The sequence below is a fragment of the Apteryx mantelli genome, chromosome 13, assembly GCF_036417845.1.
Source record: "Apteryx mantelli isolate bAptMan1 chromosome 13, bAptMan1.hap1, whole genome shotgun sequence".
Classification (NCBI taxonomy): domain Eukaryota; kingdom Metazoa; phylum Chordata; class Aves; order Apterygiformes; family Apterygidae; genus Apteryx; species Apteryx mantelli.
Window position 1 is genome coordinate 24,338,465 of NC_089990.1, and position 24,157 is coordinate 24,362,621.

The 24,157-nt window shown below is 50.8% G+C and overlaps 1 protein-coding gene across 3 annotated transcripts in view; it reads left to right on the forward strand.

Annotated features, from left to right (window-relative positions):
- The window catches only part of LOC106489864 (Krueppel-like factor 5), a 36,562-nt gene extending 29,285 nt beyond the window's left edge, over positions 1 to 7,277 (forward strand). For 2 of the 3 annotated variants that reach the window (XM_013949136.2, XM_013949139.2), the window contains exon 5: positions 2,567 to 7,277. In XM_013949136.2, coding sequence (XP_013804590.1) covers positions 2,567 to 2,745 — 179 coding nt within the window. In that variant the 3' untranslated portion in view covers positions 2,746 to 7,277. The remainder of the gene's footprint in view (positions 1 to 2,566) is intronic. The other variant, XM_013949137.2, reaches the window with a different exon arrangement.
- The last annotated feature ends 16,880 nt before the right edge of the window (positions 7,278 to 24,157 follow it).

Consider the following 24,157-nt stretch of genomic DNA (forward strand, 5'->3'; position numbering starts at 1 on the left):
GCATTTGTCACAGTGGCATTGTCTTCAGGGCTACATTGGCATTCTCTAAAACTAAAGATCTCCTTTTCCCTTCCATTCAGACCACTGGTGTTAGTTCTGTGCTTAGAGACATATGATCTATATGAGACATTCACCATTCTTACAAGCTGCAATATAAGGTTGCATCAGGCAAACTTGGACCATTTTTGGGCCCCCCAAAAATGCAGTCATTTTTGGGAGTGTCATAGTAACTAGGCTGGAAATCCAAGCATGTCTTTTTCTGCTTTACCTGCTCTAAGTGGAAAGGGCAGAGAGCCAAAGAGGATGTGACCTGAGTAGTTAGGAGGGTCAAAAGAAGGGAAACCTAAATAGCAGAAAGGAAGCCAGTGGTGAGCCTGCACTAAGAGCCATACTGAGAGATGGCTCTGATGAATCAGTTATAGATTATCACATGGGCAAGCTCAGGGTGGCCACATTCAGCTTATAGCCTCAGCCTCACTGAACACAGATCACCAGAGCTGCAAAGGCAGGGCAGCCTGTCTGCAACTACGAATTCTTGCCAAATAAGTGCACCTGATGCTGATTTAGCTCCATCACTTGAAGGGTTAATAATGCCCTTTCTCTCGATTCCTTGCCTGATGGGAGCTGGGCTGAGAAGTACATGATCTCTAAGATCTTTTCTTGTGGTTTGCCTGTTGCTATGGGCTGGGCTGTATTCATCTCCTGGAGACACCATTCATTTCCTGGGTGCCATTGTGAGATTAAATATATAACCCGATGGCTGCTCACCCGCCTCCCAGGGGCTAGGAATGCCAGTTTGGGTCCTTTGTTTGAGCTTGCCCTGCCGTGCTGTCCTGGGAGATGGAGCCAGCTTGTGGGACAATGGAAAGCATTTTGTTTCTATCCTGGAGATCAACCTGTTATTGTTTGAAACTAAAGGGCCTTGGTAAGGTTGACCCAGCCAGGTGACCTGGCTGGGACAATGTCTGTGGCTGAGCAGAGCAAATCCTGCCTTTGTCTTAGCGTGCTAACACAGATGATGACAAAACCCCAGAGATCCCCAGCATACTGTAAAATATCCAGTGTGCTGCTTGTAAATTGACTTTAAGTTCTGTGTTTACCTGAGTCATAAAAATACAGCTCTCTTCTCCCCACGGTGCAGAGCCCAGGAGCTTTCTGGGGAGCAGGATGTGGTCTCAGTGCCCTGTGTGCTCCAGGTTCATGTGTCTGTGCTCTCAAACCCTGGAATATTTTGTAGGGTGCACGCGGGACATTGCAGATCTTGCTGTGGCTGTAAGACTTCTGTTTCCTGTGCAAATCTGCAGCCTATCTAGCACACGGGTAGGGGGAGGAGGAAGAGCTGTTCACTGGGGAAACACGTCAGTGCACAACACACATGCCTGTGCATGTATGGTGCATGTGTACGTGCACTCATGCTGTGATGGTGCGCTCAGCAATTGGCCAATGAAATGGTAAATATTTGAGGTCGGGAAAGTCAGCACATTCCCTGAACTCTGCCTGCTTGTTCAGGCTGTTAAGAGCGAGGGCTAATATTTGAGAGTACCACACCCATGCACAGAGAGGGCTGCAGCCAGGGTTCAGCTCTACAGCATGGGCATGCAGGCAGCTGGAAGCGGGCACAGTCTTTTCCAGCCCAGTTACCAGCTGGCTGAGAAGTTGCACAATGTAATTGATTTCAGTTTGGGGATAGGTGTGTATAGGGCGGGGGGGGGGGAAGTGGGGAGGAGAGGGTGGAAGTACTACGTCACCCAAACACTCTGAAGAAAACACCAGATTTTGTGTACACCAAGCTATTGCAGGGCTGAACTTTGAGGCAGAGCGAATTAGATGGTGGGTTCAAAAATGCAAGGTTCTGAGAAAAATTTAAATGGCATAACCCCCTTCTTTCTTGTGATGACCCCTCCCCAAATTAGTAGCAAAATTTTCCATAGAAATTTTTGGCTTTTTAATTAAAAAAAAAAAAAAAAACTCAGAAAAGTTTCTACCCAGAAACGCTCCAAAATCCAGCAGGAACTTGAACAGCACTGGGGAAACTGGCAGGAGTGAGCATGTCAGCCTTCAGAACTGGTAGCCCACTAAGAAGGATGTAGTCTGAAAAGAGGCAGTTAGTAGATATCAAGCCTAAAAAGCAAGGGGGAAGGAGTAGATGAACAAGACCAGGTTGCCACAACTGCTTAGCAATTTATTCCCCCTCAGTGGCAACTGACTGTGTACAGCCTTTCAGCTAACCCTAATGAGAAAATGAACCCTGGCAGTGTAAAGCATCAGCATGGTCAAGTACTTTATTTGGCAGCTGGGCAGCCCTAGGACAGGTGGTGCTGGAGGAGACCTCCAAACAGAAAGCAGGCATTTCTTAGCCCTCAGTGACCTGAGTGCTTTTTACCAAGCAACCAGCCCACGGATGGATGTCCATCTCATAAGAGATCTCCCAGCTCTCAGAAGGGCTTCTGAGATAAAGGGATATGTGTTTGGGAGGCTGGCTGGGCAGATGTGTGGTTGTGCAGGTCCTAGCTCTTGCACGCTGTGGCTGCACAGCCTGTGACTGACCTGTGGCTCTGTCCTGCAGGAGAGAAGCCCTACAAATGCACATGGGAAGGCTGTGACTGGCGCTTCGCCCGCTCTGACGAGCTGACCCGGCACTACCGGAAGCACACAGGTGCCAAACCCTTCAAATGCTTAGCCTGTGGCCGGTGCTTCTCCCGCTCAGACCATCTGGCTCTCCACATGAAGCGGCACCAGAATTAGGAGCTGCCTCGTTCACCATCTCTCCTCTAGGAGCAGCTGGAACTCTTTCTTTTCCGAGGGACCTCTCCTCTTCTTGTACATAGGAACAAAACCATGCTGTGATCAACCAGCAGGGTAGGGCCAGTGGGCATGCCCCCTCCACAAGCCCTGTCCCCATCATTTCTGGTTTTAAAAAAATATTCATTAAAAAAGAATAATAATTACAGACTGATCTTATGACAAGCCTCCCTGCAGCACTAGGGAGATGGGCCTTGGATTCCAAAGTGCTTTCTTCCAGCAAATCTGCTATTTATTTGTCACTCAGGAGCAACCGTCATTCATGTCTCAAGCTCTTTGGGATGTTTTTTCCCTTTTCAGGGCAGTGTCTCTGGTGAGAACAAGGAGGGTTGTGACAGGTTGTTAGACTCACTATGCATGAGAAGTGTCACTTCAAGCTGTCAGTGCAATTCTCTTGGACTCTTCCATGGCATGGCCATGGATGTGGCATCTGTGACATTCATTAACAAGATCACATGCCCAGGGCTGTTTGGGTTGACAATCCCAATCTCTGTGGGGGCACAGAAGAATGGGCAAATGAAATGCCCACCTGACATGCCTTCAAGCAAGGGACGGCAGAAAAGCAGATGACAAAGCCATCATCTAAGTCCCATTGATTCCATGTGGTTTACTGGCAGCCAGCTCACTGGAGGCTGTGAATATCTGCCCTGCTTGGCCAGGTTTTCTGGTTGTGTCCTTAGCATTTCTGCTTCCAAGATGAATTTTGACTTCAGGTGTCCCTGGGAGGACCAGGGTGGGTCTTGGAGCCAACCAGGGGACTGCAAAAACCCACCTATAAAGCTCTGGTTTCCCAGAATACAATGTGCCTTTCTCTAAAATGCACTGTGTAGGTTCCGCTCATGCCTTGAACACACACACAAGGAACCAGTCATTGCCAATCACATTGGTCTTTTGCTGTTGTTGTTCCACCACGTTCAGACAGAAAAGAGACCAAAAAAAGCATCTTTGAAACAAATTCTGATAAATCCTGCTGTTCAGATTGTAATCGTGTTACCTACCTCACAGGTTCACAGCCTTGGGCTCTGTAAGGCACCTTCTCTCATCTTCCTTATGGTGCCATGATGCATGGTGCACATCATCTATTCTTCAAAGCCTACCAGGGGTTAAACTTAGGCAGAACAAGAACTAGGCCATGCCAATTTAAACAGCAGCCATGTAGGTAATAAATAAATCAGGAACAAATAATGGGCCTGGTGTGTTCAACAGAATATCGATTTTTTCCCCCCCTTCTCTTTTATTCTTCCTTGAACAAATGTAAGTAACATTCAGACTGTGATGAGTATTTGCAAAATGAACTGAGAGGCCGCACTGAACCACGGCATCTTCAGGCAGTGGAAATTCAAAGGGCTCCAACCCCCCGGCCCCCTCCACTATTGCCTAACTGCACATTAGCCGAAAACTCCAGCGATGTTCCTGGTCGCCCTTTGCCTTGGATAAATAAAACTGATCACACCTGCAGCGAACACAGCCAGTCTGGCATGACAAGAGCTGAGGGAAGGGCAGAATTTGGGATGCGTGTGCGCATTATAGGCTTTGAGATTACACGCCTGAGCCTGGAGGTGCAGAGCTGTGGTGAGATGCCCATGGGGCCCATTGTGTGGTGCAAGAGCTGAGCTGTTCTTCGTGAAGCACTGTTTAATCTTCCTGCCTACCTAGTCAATGCGGAGAGGGGGAGAGGAGGGGTGAACTAAGGCCATGATTCAAACCCCAGCTACACTGAATTCCTGGAATCCTACTTGAGTGACTTCCCATGGCAGTGGGTGGAAAAGGTTTTCCAGACCTCAGTACTGAGGCCAAGACCAGGTCTTAAGTTCATGCCTTGGCATGCTGAGCTCTGCTCCTTTCTTGGTCTCAGAGCTTCAGGCTTTCTCACTTGGTTGAGCATCTGTCTGACTGGCTGGGAAATCTGGTGCCCTTGACTTTCCAGAGGGTTTGATGCCAGCACCCTCTTGATGCTGATTAATAGCAGCCATATTTAGACAAGGACTGGAGGGTCTGGCTCATAAATGAGATTCTCCTAACTGTAACCACAACAGACAAGGCCTGACTCTATGTATGAAGCTCTGGATGTCCCCCATGTCCTTTCTCCAGCTCTTCTTTTATCGCATGCCTGCACAGCTCCCTGGGGGTCAGCAGGTGCCCTGTGCATATCACTGTAACAAATGCAATCTTTTGCCATGTACCTTGTTGACTGGGAGGGGGGCTGGGGGTCCTTGTGTGCCCCGGGGACTCAATCCCCTTCAGGGCACAGAGCAAGGCCTTCCTAGTGCTGCTGTTGTAGACTGGGTTCCTCCTTTTTCCCACCTCATCTCTGAGGTCAGGCTGATCCTAACAAATGGGTAAGTCATCTAGTGCCATCTCCCCGCTAAACGCAGAGCGGGTTTTGAGTGGTGCATGGCCTAAAGCCCTTACACTGCATGCAGATGCTGCCAGTTTTGCCTTAGTAACCTACTTACCTCTGTTTAGAGGCAGTGACTCACAGAGCAGAGTCTAGAGAGGGTCAGGGCAGATGGGGAGAGTCTCTTACTATGCAAGAAAAATCCCTTCCAAGAGTGGTGGCCGTTCCAAGTGTATGAGTGAGTGTGCTTGCATGTGTGCATGAGGGCACACGTACACACACACACACACACACACACACACACACAAATTCCCCTTCCTTTCTCAGGTAGGTTTAGCTCACATCATAGGAATTTCAGGGTAACACTGCAGATGCCCCAGGCAGTCACAGCCAGTGTCTCCAGGAAGTTCAGGCTGGTTCAGTGATGTTGGTGGGAACCCAAAGCAGCCATGCTGGGACCTGCTGGGCCCCACCCAGGCATCGCTGGTGCACGTTCAGCCACTCCGTGGGTGCAGCGTATTGCAAATGTGAGTCCTTGCACACCAAGCCCGGGGCACTGTAATCTGCTCGGTCCCCTGTGGAAGCTGTATCACAGTGAGCTACAGCAGTCCCCATGTTCCTGCAAAATACAACCTTAGGGCAGGAAAATGTTGTCACCTGGTGCCTCTTGTGCTCGCCTGCACCTGGAGTGGCTGAACGTCCTGATGGTGTGAGCCAGAGACCAAAAGCCAAGGACCACAAGATGTGTCTCATGTTCCTTGGTGAGGCATGAGGAGGGACTGCTCAAGAAACACGTTATGGTTGGGAGATGTGGGTCCTGGGAGGCTCAGCCGTAGCCTCCTTTGCTCACCCACACCCAGGGTGCCCTGGCCACCCCAGCCTTCCCGCCAGGCTTTGGGCAAACGGTTGACACAGTCACCACATGTGCCATTGGGCCAGTAGTGGGCTTATCCCACACCATTGGCCCTGTCTGAGCAGTCTCATTGTTTTCTTTTTTTCCCCCATAGCTTTTCTCCCTTATGCTATTTTTCTTCTCCTGTGCTGCGGTGGGCTGTCCACAGCCTGGGCACAGTCTGTTCACTAAAGTACAGTAAAATCCCCCAAACCCAACAGGCAGCTTTAAATCTGTTTCTTAGGGGAATTTTGAATAATTTTCCTAATGATGTTTTTTTCCCTACAGAGAAAATGCACCTGCTCGTCGTCACCTAGACATACATATATATATATATATATGTATATACACACACATACATACATACACACACACATATATATATATATATTTTTGCATTTGAAATTATTTGAGATGGGGAGAAGTGTCTTAAAAACACTCCAATCCAGTACTGCTTCTCCCATATGTCACTTCTGGTCTGCATATAAAATGCTGACATGCAAATGTTTTACTAGCTCAAAGGCAACACAAAAAAAAATTGTTTGAAACAAACCCACGAGCCTTAGCTTTTTCCCCCCTTTATTTTGGTGTGCACAGGAAATGGACAGCTTCTATCACTGCATTTCACTGATGTTTTCAATGGTCAAGTGCAGCTCTTTGCTCCTGAGCTCCACCAGACAACCAGGGGAGATGAGGAGTGATGCTGACAGAGCAAAGTCCCTCTTTCCCTTGGGAGGGACAGCTCAGAGCCCAAAGATGTAGGTAGGGATGTGCTAACCACAGCGGAACCAAGGTCCGTCTACCCCATGTCCTCGTTTGTGGGCCTTTAGGTGACAGGGCCATTGGAAAAGGTCTGCAAGCACACTAGAAGCTTTTTCCTTGGCGGGTGCACTGCAAGTTTTCCTGTGCTTCATGCAGAACAAACGGGGGTGACTCACCCGACCTTCGTCAGCAGGGAGAAACAGGGGACGGTCTCTTCGTCTCTGCTGAGCCTGTATCATAGCGGAGGAATCTCTGTAAATAGGCAAGAGCACTGTATCGCTTATCCGGTTTGTATGTGGATTGAAAGTGATTGTTTATTGTCCAAGATGAATACAACGTGAAAAAAATTGGGACCTGGAAAACTTGGGTGGAAGGTTTATTTTCTGGTGATGTTTTTGTTTGTTACGTAACCCCTCTCCCCACAAAGCTCCCTTACGACTATTAATCTATCTAATATTTTGTAATAAAATTTTATCACACGGAGACTTGGTATTGCTTCTGCTCCCACTCATTGCAAGTGCTGTTCTTGCCCGTGCTAGCTGCTGCCCTTCGTGGCTCAGCATTGCTGGGGCTGTGCCTGACATGCAGGGGCTCGGAAACGTGAAGCTAAAGCGACTGGGCGCCGCGGTTTGGCCGGGCAAGCTGATCTCTACCCAGCAGAGATGGGAAGGCACACAGACGTGCATGTGTGTGTGTGTGTGTGTGTGCGTGTGTGTGTGTGTGAATGTGGGTTATACAAGCTTAAGAAAAACAAAGTTTTTTTTATTAGATCGGATTAAGAAACTGGGTATCCAAATGTAGCAAGGAACTGTGGGCAGCATAAACCTGGAGCGCCAGGCAATGTTATGATGTGGCCTAGGCTGACACTCCAGGCGGGTGCTGAGTCCTCCTTCAAACTAATTCTGCAATGCTGTGAAGGGAAAAAGGTGGGGATGGGACCCCCTTTCTTATCTCCACGAAAGATTGCCTGACACACAACACAAGCCACTTCTGTGTTTACTTACTATAAGCTCCCATTTTTTGCGCTGGAAGGCAAAATACAGAAAGGCAGTTGGAGGGTTAATGGGCAGCTTCCCCTAAACCCCGGGCTGTGACCCAGTCTGAGGCTGGGAATGGGTGCGCTGAGTGCACAGATCAGGGCAGATCTGAAACGACTTCTTTTTTCCTTTTCTCTCTCTCTCCCTCTCTCCCTCCGTCCCAGGCCAGGGACCAGCCAGCTCCCGTGTGCACGTGCGCAGACACACACACACACACACACACACACACACACACACACACAGCCCCCCCCTCCGTGCCCATACCAAGCGATGAGCACATATCGTATCTCCTTTGCATGCATGACTTCTCTCTAGCATCCTGGTTCCTGCAAGGAGAGAAGGGAGGCATTCACAGGCCAGGCCATTTAGAGGAAGCAAGACAGGAGAATGAAACTCCCTCCTCTGGGTCAAGCAGGGAAAAAAAGAAACAGAGTGAGAAAAAGAGAGGCAGGCAGAGACGGGGAATGGCCAAGGAAGTGCTGGACTGGTGTCCTGGCTTTCAAAATCCCCTTCTATGAGCTATTGTGTTTGTATATAAATATGCACACACACACACACACACACACACACACACACACACACACAAATGTATATATGAATACATGCTATGTATATATGAATACATGCATATATAAAAATATATACTGAACTAAATAGCTCTTTATAAACTCTCCCTGGCTGGATCCCATGTGTTTTCACAGAATCACAGAATGGTTGAAGTTGGAAGGGACCTCTGGAGATCATCTAGTCCAACCCCCCTGCTCAAGCAGGGTCACCTAGAGCACATTGCACAGGATTGCATCCAGGCAGGTTTTGAATATCTCCAGAGAAGGAGACTCCACAACCTCTCTGGGCAACCTGGTCCAGTGCTCTGTCACCCTCACAGTGAAAAATGTATTTCCTCATGTTCAGATGGAATTGTCTGTGTTTCAGTTTGTGCCCGTTGCCTCGCGTCCTGTCGCTCGGCACCACTGAAAAGAGTCTGGTCCCATCCTCTCGACACCCTCCCTTCAGATACTTGTACACATTGATAAGATCTCCTCTCAGCCTTCTCTTTTCCAAGCTAAACAGGCCAAGCTCTCTCAGCCTTTCCTCATAAGAGAGATGTTCCAGTCCCCTGATCATCTTTGTAGCCCTTCGCTGGACTTGCTCCAGTAGTGCCACATCCCTCTTGTACTGGGGAGCCCAGAACTGGATGCAGTACTCCAGATGTGGCCTCACCAGGGCTGAGTAGAGGGGGAGAATCACCTCCCTCGACCTGCTGGCAACACTTCCTGATGCACCCCAGGATACCATTGGCCTTCTTGGCCACAAGGGCACAGTGTTGTCTTTGTGGCAGCTTCCCACAGTTGGCTCCTGGCCTGGCGATGCTTGCAGGGCAGCAAGGGTGCTGAGCCCATCCTGGAGCCCATCCCAGCCCTCATCCCTTTCCCAGCCATGGTACCTGTACTAGGAGGCCCCTTGGCGGCACCCAGGTCCCTCTGGCAGGGTGACACCCCAGAGATCCTGTCTGCATGCCCCCAGGCCCATCTACATCTGGGGCATCCAGGATGGGTGGTGCACAGGTGCGAAAGGGCCACCCCAGCCCAGTCTGCAAGAGTTAGCTGGAACTTGGCTCTCCTTAAGCACAGCAGGACTTTGGTACCAGCCCATAGCCAGGCTAAAAGCCGGCACTGTGAGTGGAGCAAGCATCACAGCCCCTTCAGAAAGCTCACACCTTCATGTGAGCCTCCATCAGCTCACAACACACTGCTCTGTTGTCTCTTCTTGTCACACTCCTCTGAACACTACTGGGTAACTCCCATATAATCCAGCTGCTGGGACAGATGTTCGTATGACACGTCTTCAGCTTACAACGAGTTTCCATGAGTGCTTGCAAACATGGGGCTTGGTCTGCGCAGGCAATCTATGGGCTTTGCTTTGAAATCCAGTCTTACAGCTGCGCTCAAGGGGGGACCTGAACTAATGCACCCTATGGCCGCTGGTTCCAAAGCAGGTGTAATCTCTGCCTCAGTCTACAGTTTTATGAGGCTCGTTTACAAGAATCGTTCAGAAAAATGATCATTGCAAACATGGGGAAATCCACTGGCTTTGTCCCACAGTGGCATACAATGTTGAAATAACAGTGATGTTTCTGTGGAATAAAAGTCAACAAGAAGTGTTTTCTGGAAGAGCAGAATGAAAAGGGGAAATAACATTTTTAAGAAAGCCAAGTGCTCAGTTTGGAGGTACTTTCTTTTTTCTGCTAAGTTTGAAGCATTCATCCTATTTTATGTCTTCATCTCTTGATATGGCAATATAAATATCTGTGTGAAATGGGTCATTCTTAGTTTTTTCTGATTAAAGGACACCCCACCCCCCAGTCTTGTAAAATCAACAATCTCCTATTGATTTCCAAAGATCTTATGTTTCAGCTGCCTTTTTCATTAAAAAACCCCTCATCTTTCCTCTAGTGCTCATGTTCCCTTATTTTGAAATTCATTATGCTGCTAAATGGTTTTACATCCATCTCCTATGTTTTTTATACCCTGTTGACAGTCTTCAGTCATTGCACAATTTTACTATTCAAGTCCTTCTCTTCCCTCTGTTATTTCCAGACTTAACTATCATTTGAAGAATAACTTGAGGACTGAGATCTAATTAAGATTAGGGAGGCAGGAAGAGTAGGATATCAAGTCATGTCATCCACTGGTTTCATCCCACAGTGGCACACAATGCTGGAATAACAATGATATTTCTGTGGAATAAGTCAAGAAAAAGTGGATTTTGGAAGAGCAGAATGAACACCTTCTCTTCAGAACGAGCACCTTCTCTTATTGTCCCCCATTGGGATGGGGACTCTCGTTCTGAAGCACAGGGCTAGCATGGTGTGCCTGCTGCACAGGAAGAGTGGTTTGGGGCTGGAAAAGGAGACAGGGAGTTTCTGCAGAGCTAGGAGTTAGGAAGATGTGGGTGAGTGTTTGGAGTCACTGTGGAGGTCCAGCTGGCTGAGAAAAGTCTTGTGGAAGGTCCCCACAGGCCCATCATGGACTGACTGACTTCTAGGTACAACCTGCCTTCTTTGAAGCCATCTCCTGCTCTGCAAGTATTTGTGGAGACTAGTTTTGACACATCATCTCATGCTGGCTGGTACAGACAGTGCTTGGATCTCGTTCATCTTTGTTAAATATGTTCCCGGTTCCCATGGTGAGAAGCAATCACATGCCTGAACACCTGAGCATTATATTGAACCGCTCCTTCAGGTCAGTGCTTACTGCAGCATGTCCTTTGGCACGCACCTATTCTGTGGACTTTACTCTGGCTGTGAACCCAAGCTGTTCCTGTCGAGATCACAAAGATCAGTGAATAACGGGGAAGATCTGCTGTGACATCATGAAAGTCCAGAGAATGACTGTTTATTGCATGTGAAACTATCTTCCTCGACAGAGCTGCAGCTGGGAAATACACCCAGGGCCACCCAGGGCTTGGGGAAGGCCCCCTGCATTACTGAAGAGTGCAAGGATGGGGTCTGCCACTGCTTTCTCTCCTTGCTGGCTCTTGCTGGCTTTGTTATTACATGGGATTGGGAGCAGGTCCAACCCCAGGTGCATAGAAAGGCTTCCCATAGCCGTGGACCATGGCTGTGGGTTGGATGGAGGTGATTCCGGAGGTGGTTCATGGGCACATGAGGCCTTGGGATGCAACACCTGCTGAGGAAGGGGGGTGGAGGCTGAGCAGCACTGGAGGAAGCTGCTCACCGATCTGCCCATGCATGGAGCTGGTCCAGGGCCATGGTGGGGAGCAGTGCATTTCAGAGCGGGATTTCATAGCGGGCACACTCATAGACAAGGCTAACTAGAGTACCAGCGAAGCTTTAGAGAGAGTAAATCCAGTTGATATTGGCAAAAGGGGAGCCAGAAAAACAGACACAGGAAAAGGGGAACCTGAAGGTAACTGTGGGTGGCCAAAAAAGTTCAGAGGATTGAGAGTGAAGTGTGCCCTCTCCCCAGGACTGGGACCGCAGCCACCTCTGCAGCCCAATGGTCCCTCCACCAGAATGTTCTGCTGATGCCTCAGTAGTTCAAGTCCCAGGTGGACAAAGCAAGGCTGAACACATTGATGCTGCAGGACAGTGGGAGTTGGCGCCGTGCACCAAATTAAGGATTAGTAAAGGGTACACTGTGCCCAGTCCTTCTGGACTGCAATTTCAGAAGCAGCCTTTCTGCTTTCTTAGGGGTGTGCTGAACAGGGTGTTCCTCTGGCAGTGCATGCCTTTGGCTCTGCTTGACACCTCTGGGCCAAGGTGAGAGGAAAAAGCACATATCCTTATTTGTCTCCATTGCCCCACAAACAGGCTGGCAGCCAATACTCCATGGAGTTGCAGTAGCCAGCACAGAGAGGGCTCTCTGTCTGCTCAGCTTTCCCATGAGGAGAAACAATGAGGTGGAAAAGGCAAGGGAACTGTGCCTTCAGGAATTAAGGAAACATGGCCAGCTTTGCAGCCCATAAGAGTGAAACATCTCTGGAGAGCATGGCTGGCACCATGCAGACTCAACACACACGTTTACTTGTCCTTCCATCCATCCACCTGTCCCTGCACCTATCACTGATGGCCCTTCTCTTGCCCCACGTCTATACTAAATGATTTTTCTTCCTGGATGCTGTCATCTCTTCTTGCTTCTTTCATCAGCACCAGGCCTTTCCCTTGGCTGACATAGCTCCTTTAGGTCAGTGGAGCAATCCTGATTTACTCCCCTTGAGAATTTGGTCCTTAAAGGCAAGCCTACACCTGCCTACCAGAGGGATCATCCTGTCTCCAGGTTTCCCATTTTTGAAGACAGCCTTTGGGCCTCCACCAGGCAGTTCTGATCACCTTAAGGCCCTGAAAGACCTTGCTGCTGTTGTAAAGGATACATTTCTCTCTCACATCCCTCCACGACCGCCTTTCCTCTCCCTTGTGCCTGATTTACCCACATGTCCATTCCCCCCAGCACAGAGGGAGCCAATTTTAAACTAGTTTTTATAGCTTTTTGTGAGCAGGATTAATTTTCAGATGAATCAGTGACCTGATCCAACTCACCTCACAGTTGCTATATTGGAAGCAACAGTGAGCTGGGGACAGTGCGGTGGGCAGGGATGTGTGACCAGGGGACCACGGGTGCATGCATTTAACAACAGCCCTTCATTAAATCAAACCGATCTGAGCATCCAGCTGCTCTGTGATGGCACTGCTGCCGAAGAAGATCTCTCACGTGAGCAATTTGTAAATATACCACCCAGAAACAGATCTAGAGCAAAAGCACCCAAACCAGCTCTGCTACAAACTCACCTGCTGGCTCTCAGCATGTGTGAACTACATGCCCACCAGATCATCCCCTCTCCCTTGCAACACTGCAGAGATTAGACTAGAGAGAATAATGCAGCAATTAAACTTTTAGGAAAGGACTGGCTGCAGCTGGGAAGAGTTGAGATGGATGTGCCCAAGCCAGCCCATGGGAAAGGGGCAGGTGTTTGCCCTCACCGTGTCTCACACAGGTCAGCTGACGTGAGGCATTTGTGGGGTGCTGTCATGTTCCCCACTTCCTCTCTTTGCTTCTGTGCTGGAGCCACTGGAAACAAATGGGTGCTTGCTCCAAGGAATGTAGATGTGAAGGGGCAGGGATATTTTCCCTGAAATGAGATGCAGAGGAGAGTGTATCTTCCCATGAAAAAGACTGTTACATTGGAAAGACCCAAAGGAAAAACAGAGTTTTTCCAAAAGGGAGGAAAAAAAGAACAGCTACAACACTTTGCTCTTGAAGGAAAATAAGGCTGCTTCAAATCATTTTGTGCTTCTTCATCCTCCAGGTACTTTTGAATTCTTCTGATCTGTTGTCTTCCTTTTCCAACATACTGATTATAGCAGGCAAAATAGGCTGCAAATGAGAAAGCTTGTCAAATACATAGCCTGTTCAAGCGGCTGTAATTTTTCTTCTGAACTCCTGAGTAGATGCTTAAAAATGGCCAAAGCCTCCTGCTCCCCTGCTTTGCAGGAAACAGAGACGAGACATGGTGCTTAGAAAGGTTTGGTGGCTGTGAGTTTATGGTCAAAGAATGTTCCACGTTGCTTCTAGGATGTGTCCAGGTTCATGGTGAAGGTGAACACCTGGAGGTCTTCAAGCATCCCAGACAGTCAAAGCTGCCATGGGATGGTCAGTGTATGCCAAAGCAAGGAGAGGGATGCAGCCTGCCCCGTCCAGCAACCCCCGGTGCCTGGCCCAGGGCAAGCAACCCTTCAACCTTAGTTACCCCAGATGCATTTATCTACTTGCCCTGGCAAGACTGGAGCCCATGGCAGCAGCGGTGGGCAGTAGGGGCCTGGGGAAGGGAAGAAATCCCCATCCTGACGGGTCGTGGCACTGGGAGTGAGGAATGTCAGGGCTTCTGGCTCTTTCTGCATGTCGGGTCCATGTAACCCTGTGCATCCCACCACTGAGTGGTGCTTGGGACTTATCACATTATTGGATCAATCAAAATAAAATGCTGAGGGCAGAAAAGCCTCAGGAAGCCTAGCAGGGCAGAGAGGAGGGCAGGGGAGGGGATTGCCTTGGAGCTAGGAGCTGCAGCTCATCCTGCTGCCCTGCCTTGTGCAGGAGGGGCACTGCTGCACCCGCACAGTGGCCCTACGTCCAGGCTGCAAGCCACTTGGCAAGGCTGCCTATGGGTCTGGTGTTTCAACCATCAATCATAAAAGCAGGGTGAGCTTCGCCGTAAACCAGGGCTGTTGTAGCAAATCTATTCCACCAAGGAACCCAGGTGTTTGCGACTCTTGGAACGCCAAGGCTCCAACCCTTGGCTTCCCTTGGAAAGCTGCTTCTGGCTGATGAGGGATTAACATTGAGCCCTGGGTGTGTGGAAAGTGAATTTCAAAATGTTCCAAGCCTGTCTTTTTGGAATACAGCATTTCAGGCCTGACCACTGTGATTTCTGCTCACTGGTCTCCACCCACTTGCCAGAAGTGATTTGAACCACCCCCAGTTTTCTGAGGAGGAAATTGAGGCAGGGATCTGGGGAACCTGCTCATGGACAGCTGGGGGACACAGTAGGCAGGTGCCAAGGACAGCAGACAGCCAAGGACACCAAGATGCCCATCGACTTTCCTACCTTTGCTGTCGGAGCACTGAAAAGCCAAGAAGGGATTGAGTATCTCCTGATTCCCCATGCTGGCCCTGGCCCTTTCCCTGCCCAGTCCCCGCAACCCCAGCTGTTCAGCCTGGGTGCAGTGAGAGTCTGCTGCACCCACACTTCATGAAGGCCCTGCTCCGGTATGAGGGCCAGCTGCTGACTCAGTGTTTGTGAGTCCGTCTCAAGGTGGGGCTGAGACATCCTGGGAGGACACAGTCTCTGAGTGATGGGGAGTTGTTTTACTCTGGGCCCTGGCTGGGATCCAGAGGAGGAGATGTGTGCATTGGGCATCGTCAAGGGAGAGATGCGTGACCCTGTACCAGAGAAAACATTAAGGTGCAGTAGTCCAGGTGACCTCTGGGTCATGTCTCTCCCTGAAACGCAGAGGAGAAAAAGACAGTTAAACCCCCCCCCCCTAATTTTTCCAAATAGTAGCAAAGTTGTCTTTTGGGAAAATCAGAGCTGACCATTCAGGCTCATCCAGTGAGGGGGCCCTCAGCGCAGCTCTAGCCCTGGAACAACACACAAGGACCTCATGCTGCTGAAAGCTGCTCACCCTGTCTGCAGAACCATCTGGCAAACAGGAGCCCGTTGCCCTCCCATGACTTTCACTGTCTGCAGTGTCTCCCCAGCCGCCAGTACCTGCTCCTTCTTAGCCTTGTTTGTGCTCCAGTGATGAAGCAACACTGGCTGTAAAACCCTGGCTCAATCATATTAACTGTTCCTGAGCAGTTATGGGGTTGTTAAAGCTGCAGGAATGCCAAGAGCACTGCTGGTCAAGGACAGGGAGGGAAGGAGGAGACAGAGGAGGAATAAAAAGATGAGAGGTGAAATCCTGGAGAAGGAACCCTGCACCATGGTCTAGCATGGCAGCACTGAGTTGTGCCAGGAGATAAAGGAACCTCCATGTTACCCTGTCCTCCATACTTTCTGGAGAAGACCCATGGATATATTGGTTTTGTGTTTTTTTTTTTTGTCTGGCATCATAAGCAAGCAAAGTGGATGCCATTGTACCGTCTGTCTATCTAGTGCCCAGGAAGAGATGAAAGTCACAAGGACAGGATGTTCTGACAGGTTTTGTGGAGATAGATAGGTAGCTTGGTAGAAGAGTCCCAGTTAGTGCCCCGTTACCCCCTCCACCTGCCTTGGATGTCTTCTGAGGGGAAGGCTGGAGGTTGAGCCCGCCCTGTATCAGACAACAACGAACCCACACAGCAGCACCCTACACCTTCAGCAAAGCAGGCACTGCTGGGTTTGTTGTCTGCAGGGACCCCACCGCTGCTGTACTCAGTGCTGCACATTGGCCTGGGCCTGCGCAGAGCTCTCCTGGGGGGCTGGCAATGAAAAGAGGAGAGCAAGGGAGGAGGAGAGATGGTGGAAGATGTGAAGATGTGAAGGTTGGGGGCTGCCTTGGCTGCAGTGACCATGAGATGGTAGAGTTCAGGATCCTGCGAGGAGGCAGCAGGGCACCAAGTAGGATCGCAACCCTGGACTTCAGGAGAGCAAACTTTGTCCTCTTCAGGGACCTACTTGGAGGAATCTCATGGGTGAGGACCCTGGAAGGAAGGAGTGTTCAAGAGAGTTGGTTAATATTCAAACATCACTTCCTCCAGGCTCAAGAGCGGTGCATCCCTATGAGTAAGAAGTCAAGCAAAGGAGGCAGGAGACCTGCATGGATGAGCAAGGAGCTCCTGGCAAAACTCAACCAGAAGAAGGAAGTATACAGAAAGTGGAAAGGGGGACAGGCCACTTGGGAGGAATATAGGAATGTTGTCAGAGTATGCAGGGATGCGACGAGGAAGGCTAAGGCCCGTTTGGAATTAAATCTGGCTAGAGATGTCAAGGACAACAAGAAGGGCTTCTTCAAATACATCAGCAGCAAGAGGAAGACTAGGGAAAATGTGGGCCCTTTGCTGAATGGGGTGGGTGCCCTGGTGACGAAGGATGCAGAGAAGGCAGAGTTACTGAATGCCTTCTTTGCTTCAGTCTTTACTGCTCAGGCCAGCCCTCAGGAGCCCCAGACCCTGGAGGCAAGAGAGAAAGTCTGGAGAGAGGAAGACTTTCCCTTGGTGGAGGAGGAGTGGGTTAGAGATCATTTAAGCAAACTTGACACCCACAAATCCATGGGCCCTGATGGGATGCACCCACGAGTGCTGAGGGAGCTGGCGGATGTTATTGCTAAGCCACTCTCCATCATCTTTGAAAGGTCATGGAGAACAGGAGAGGTGCCCGAGGACTGGAAGAAAGCCAATGTCACCCCAGTCTTCAAAAAGGGCAAGAAGGAGGACCCAGGGAACTACAGGCCAGTCAGCCTCACCTCCATCCCTGGAAAGGTGATGGAGCAGCTCATCCTGGAAGCCATCTCCAAGCATGTGGAGGAAAAGAAGGTGATCAGGAGTAGTCAGCATGGCTTCACCAAGGGGAAATCATGCCTAACCAATCTGATAGCCTTCTATGATGGAATGACTGGCTGGGTAGATGAGGGGAGAGCAGTGGATGTTGTCTACCTAGACTTCAGCAAGGCTTTTGACACTGTCTCCCATAGCATCCTCATAGACAAGCTCAGGAAGTGTGGGTTAGATGAGTGGACAGTGAGGTGGATTGAGAACTGGCTGAATGGCAGAGCTCAGAGAGTTGTGATCAGTGGTACAGAGTCTAGTTGGAGGCCTGTAGCTAGCGGTGTCCCCCAGGGGTCAGTACTGGGTCCAGTCTTGTTCAACTTCTTCATCAATGACCTGGATGAAGGCACAGAGTGCACACTCAGCAAGTTTGCTGATGATACAAAACTGGGAGGAGTGGCCGATACGCCAGAGGGCTGTGCTGCCATTCAAAGAGACTTGGACAGGCTGGAGAGGTGGGCAGAGAGGAACCTCATGAAATTCAACAAAGGCAAGTGCAGGGTCCTGCACCTGGGGAGGAATAACCCCATGCAGCAGTACAGGTTGGGGGTTGACCTGCTGGAAAGCAGCTCTGCTGAGAAGGACCTGGGAGTGCTGGTGGACACCAAGTTAAGTATGAGGCAGCAATGTGCCCTTGTGGCCAAGAAGGCCAATGGTATCCTGGGCTGCATCAGAAAGAGTGTTGCCAGCAGGTCGAGGGAAGTGATTCTCCCCCTCTACTCAGCCCTGGTGAGGCCACATCTGGAGTACTGCGTCCAGTTCTGGGCTCCCCAGTACAAGAGGGATGTGGCACTACTGGAGCAAGTCCAGCAAAGGGCCACAAAGATGATTAGGGGACTGGAGCATCTCTCTTATGAGGAAAGGCTGAGAGAGCTTGGCCTGTTTAGCTTGGAGAAGAGAAGGCTGAGAGGAGATCTTATCAATGTGTATAAGTATCTGAAGGGAGGGTGTCGAGAGGATGGGGCCAGACTCTTTTCAGTGGTGCCGAGCGACAGGACGCGAGGCAATGGGCACAAACTGAAACACAGACACTTCCATCTTAACATGAGGAAAAACTTTTTCACTGTGAGGGTGACAGAGCACTGGAACAGGTTGCCCCGAGAGGTGGTGGAGTCTCCTTCTCTGGAGATATTCAAAATGCGCCTGGATGCAATCCTGTGCAATGTGCTCTAGGTGACCCTGGTGGAGCAGGGGGGTTGGACTAGATGATCTCCAGAGGTCCCTTCCAACCTCAGTGATTCTGTGATTCTGTGAGAGAGGCGGAGGCAGGGGAAGCAGCCCTCCCAAGCCTAGGTGGCTGCGCAGACCAGATCCCCCGTGGTGACGATCACATCCGGCCACCACAGACCATCTCTGCCGGATTCCCCACCTGGAGCGAACTGAACCCTAGGCACGGTGGGACAGGAAGGGCAAAAGCCCAGGCCAGCTTCCTCTGGGATCTGGAAAAGACTCTGCAGCACGGATGTCTGCGTGGCCAGCCGTGCCCCATCCTGCCCCTGGAGAGGCATCTCCTGGTGTTGTTTTGGGGAAGAGGGCTCGCAGAGCTGTCCTGTAGCTGAGCGCTGAACTTTGCCCCTGGGCGCCTGCCAGATGCGGCATTGACTTTTAGGATGGTTTTATTTTTGAACTTTATTGGCCCTTCCCCCAAATGACTAACTTGACGTATCTCTCTAGCATTAGATAGCTGTCTCCCCAAGGTTATTCTGTTTGATGTTTTCATGGCCTGGGCTGTAAAGTTATCCATTGACTTGGGAAAACACAATTAAGAGAGAAAGAGCTGTAGGGCGGGTTATTCAGGTATCTCTGCAGCTCAGCAAAGGATTCCAAGATGGGCCTGTAAAGCAGCTCCTGGTGGGTTACAGCAAAACCCCGACTGCTGCTGAACAGCCATCCCACAGTCAGAATGGTGTCTGTGCAGTTTCTACAGCAAGAAGCACCAGGTGCCAAGCATGGGCTCTGGGTGCTGGTGTCATCAGATGCAGCGGGGACTCAGCACCAGTACCTGTGCCTGGAAAACGTGAAAGCTGGAAAGTGAGTGCCTCCTGAAGCCAGGAGGTTTTGGAGAGAGAGAGACAGCGACTGTGTGTAGGGACCTCCCAGGAAGAAGCTGCTCTTCTCCCCTCTGCTTTTCCGCCTGGCACAGGTCCCTTCTCTCTGACAGGGAGAAAGCACCCATCTCACCCCATCCCCATGCAGAAACTGGATCTGCCCCCTGGCCCAGGGCAAGCCGGGGAGGGAGATGGGATTTCAAGCCCCCTCCGTGCTGTAGTGCTGGAAGATTTCCTCTGAGAGCTGTGCCTGGGAACCCCCGCAGGAACAACCACACTTGTTTTGACAGCAGCCATGAGTGTTTCCCTTCGAACTGAGACATTATCTCCTTTTCCTGAGGACTATAAACCCCTTGAGTCTCCCTGTGGTGCCCTATCAGGCAGCCAAAGCAAGGGCCGAGCCATTAAAGTTAACTATTACCCAAAGTGAGTGTTTATTTGGGGTAATACAGGCCCTGGGGAAAGTGAGGGAGGGGAGGAGGAAGGCTCTTGTTTCTCTTCTACAAGATATCACCAGCCTTGCAGCACAATGGGCCAGCCCTTAAGTGGTGCTTTAACAAGATGAATGCTTAAATAACAGACAGCAAACAGTGCTGCTGGGAAGGTGGCCTGGGGGAAGCACTAGGCCACCCTCCAGCTGGTGGCTGAAGAGGGAGCCTGAGCAGCTCCATACAGCCCCAAGAGGTCCTGAAATGCCTCAGGGCTTGCCTGTTCCCGGGGCCTCTCTCCATCCCTGCTCCGTGCAGAGGTGGGAGGGATTGTTTTGTACCTGCCTGAGGAAAGGCCCATACAAGGTTTCCCCCTGCTTTTTGTCACCAGACAGGACAGATTCCCAGCCCCAGGTGCCTGGGCATGCACTTGAATGCACTTCTTGGGAGAGGAAGCATCCCCAGATATCAGATTTCTTGCTTATTCTCCTTGTTTCCTTTCGCCCCCAAAAGCCAGAGAGGCTTGACATTAAAACAAGGAAAGGCCTTGGTGAGCATGAAGGCCAGAATTCAAGAGGCAAGCTTGCAATCCAAGAGTTAGGAGCAAAGCAAGGGTTTGGAGCATTGCAGTGGGCTGTAACAGCAGGCCTCCCAAACAGCTGTGAGGGATATTGCTGACCTAGATTTCCTTGATGGCATCATAGCTGTGAGATCTGGGGATGCGGGAGAAACCCTGCCCTCCCAGATCTCCCCCCATTCTGGATGTCATCTCCTTCTGCCTGCACATCCACTTTGTATCTTCTTCCCCTGGTCTGCTGAAAGGCAGCTCCACCAGAACTGCAGGTCGTCCTACTCCCTCTCCCTCGTCAGCCGTATGCGTATCACTCAGGATAAGGAGCCAGGACAGGGATTCTTGCCAACCTATTTCCACAGACCTGCTGTCTCTTTCTCCATCCTTCCCTCTTTGTCCTCCTCGTTCAAGCCTCAGATATCTGGGTAACCTGAGCATACAGACGGGGAAACATCCACATGTAGGCGTTTTGCTGGGTAGCACAGAGTACCCAGACACTTGGCTTCAGCTCTGAAACTGAAGGCCCCCAAAGGAGAGAGCATAGCTTGATCCACAGTCCCAGCTCTGCCCCAGGCAAATCACTACCCCAGAATCCAATGAGTGCTCCAGAAAGCAAGCACTTTTTTACCAGCTCTCAAGACCCTTTCTTTCTCTTTCCTCTCTCCCCTCCATGGAGAGAACCCTGTGAAGGAGCATGTGTGAACCTCTGCTACAGGGCAAAGGACCTGCTTGTTGTGTTGAAAAAGGGGCAGTTCTTGCTGGCTACTGTGCCCACTTAGTTATGGGCAAAAATAACACCTGGTACTGTCAGTGGAATTGTAATAGCGCATAGAGTTCTCTAACCAACAGACAGATCCTGTGGTCCCAGTGTTACTGGTGCAGTGTTGGGTTTCACAGGCTGGTGAGTGTATTACAAGGAAATAGGGCAGTCTGCATAGCCTGATTCCTAGAGAAAGTTTTTGGAGGTGAAAGTGACTGGCGGATACTGATAGGGAACCCACCAGAGAGCTCCAGGAGGGCCTTGGGAAAAACATGGAGAAGGGAAGAGGAAGGAAGGTGTCTAGGGCCTTCAAGAAAGACAGCAAGGAGCAGTGATGGGATGCATAAGGCTGAAAGCAGTCCATGAAAAACCTCATAAAGGACATGGACACTGTGGAGCAGAAAACACTTTGATGGGAGGCAATGCTCAGGCAGTGAGAGGTGAGCAGTAGCTGGGCTGCAGGACTAGCTGGGGGACAGAGGCAGACCAGGAAGCAGGGTCAGAGTGGTGGGGAGAAGTGTGATGAAGGCACAGACCTCTGCTGCCTCTGTCCTGCTGGGGCTGGCGCAGGCGCCTGGGCAGGGGACAGAGCGCTCTTTGCCGTTGTCTCCTGTTTGGCTGTGCGAGTCATGTGTGTGCCCAGAGCCCTGTCTGGAGCCACCAGTGGGGCGGAGAAACCAGAACAGTGAGTCTGGCAGAACAGAAAATCTTGGGGGCTGTCACCCACAGTGACAGAGATGCATCTCTGCAGAAAGTTGGCCTGGACAGGAAGAGGGCAGAAGAGCATCTCCAGAAGCAATATCACAAAAGTCCATGAAGAGTAGGCTGGGAAACAAAAGAGCACCGTTTTCACACTGAGTTGACTTGCTGAGAGCAGCGGGAAGGGAGAGAGCAGGGGACACCCAGATTTGCTGAAGCTTTCACAGCCCCAGGAGCACGTTCTGTTGGTTCTTGTCCTTCACAGGTGTATATCTAGTCACACCGCTCCTGTGCTGGAGAGGTAGGGAAGGGCATGGGGCCACCATTCCAGCTGGAGGGGGTATTCCCACTCTCTTCAGGGCTGCTCAGGACAGCTAGCATTGCTGGGCCCCCACTCTAAGTCCCCCTAATGGCCATGACTGCAAGCTCACACCGTGTGCAGCATGCGCCAGCTCACCAACCTGAATGAGAAGGACCCTTCCCCCTCCTTATCGCCCACCCTCTGCCTGTGTGCGATTCACTCCTGGGCACGTGGCAGCAGCAGGGAGGCTTCCCACAAAGTGTCGAAACGATGCTGTTCCCCAGAGTAACTGAAACGTGTGCACAATAGCTAACCTGAACCCTCTAATCCCTCGTAATCCGTCGCCAAGGAGACCCGAGCATTACCTGGTGTCACGGAAAGCGAAGGGGCCCACGAGCAGGAGAATCAGTTTCTGCCACCGCTGAAAACTCCTTTCGCTTTTTGGCTCACCCTGACGCCTCTCCTGGGCCCGACAGAGCTCACCTTGGGTCACCAACTGTCATAGACAAACCGGAGGCAGGGAGAGGACTCGAGAAATCATTGCTTTCCTCAGCTCCTTGAGGGGAGACGCCACTTCAGCAAACCACTCCTGCATCCACCTTGTGCATATTTTGCAATTCACTTTTAACAGCATTCCTACAGCAGTTCCTGTGGCTCAGCCACCATCAGCACTTAACCATCCCCACTCCCGAAACCACTTTTCACCAGGGTGGACACTGGGCCAGTGTCTTTGCGGCACCATGAGGGTGGGAAGTCTGCACTGCAGCCGGCTTCGGTTTGAAGGGCACAGGAACCTTGAATCGTTGGCTAGCAGGGCTGTGCTCTCCATGCTCTCCTCTGCCCTAAGCCCTGGCAGGTTGCAGTTCAGCTGGGTAAGATTTTGGTGAAACCTCCCTACTCACAACTGAAGGAATCTGGGATTTCTAAACTGGGTCGAGAACATCCACACTGAAGCTCAAATCTATCTCAAGCATCAGGTAAAGGGGACAAACGCAGAGGTGGGGAGCTTCGCAGAGGCCAGAAAACAAGCAGGGGCTCAGTTGCTTACCTACAGCCACCTGAAGGGGAATATTGAGTCTAAGCTTGTCACCAGAGCTGTCTGCATGGCCAGCATGTACAAGTGTTAGGAGGGGATAATTCAGCCCACTTGCCTCTTCCATTTGCCTTCCGAATGCACCAGCCTTTCTCCAGTGATTATGAAGGAAGCAAGAGGAGGGAAGCAACTTCTATAAAGTTTATGTGAAAAGGGATTAATTCCACCCTTTATGGAAACTCCCTTTCTGCTCACACTGTCTCCTCTGACTTGCAAGGGTCATAGGACATTTCAGCCCCTGCAATCCATCTGCTCCTTGGCACTAACGGGATTGTCCTTTGAAGCTCCCAGCTCTTGTGATGTGGACGCTAGCTCACCCTGGGCCTGCACAGAGACCTTGCAACTCATTTCACCAGTGAATGGATTTTTTTCAGTGACTAACTTTATCTAAAACCCCTAAACTGCTCCCTGTCAATGCCTCTACTGGTCCCTCCCTCCAGACCTGGGTCCTGAATTGCCCAGGCTGATGTCTGCGGAAGGAATTTACAAGAGAGACTACAGCTTGGAGCAAGGGCAAGGAGACTTGGTGCAACTCTTGAGGCTGTCCCTTTGGTGAACCAAAATGCAGAGAGCCTGGGAAACGCGGTGACGGGGAGTTACCGGCTGCGAGGGGGAGGCCTATGCAAACAGGCCCAGCGGCAGTGCCAGCGCGTCCTGCCTTGCAGAGAGGACGCGGAGCCAAGTATGTCCTGACCAAACAAACGGAGTGACGGGGCTCCACGTGCTCGAGCTCGCCGGGCGGCTGCACGCCCCTGCACGCCAGCACGCGCAGCAGTGCCGGAGAGCCGGCCGCGAGGCAGGACCCGCACTTTGCCCCTCGCACCAAGCGGCAATGCCCCAGATCTTTAGGGCGGTGGTGCCCACACCCCAGCACCACTTAAAGC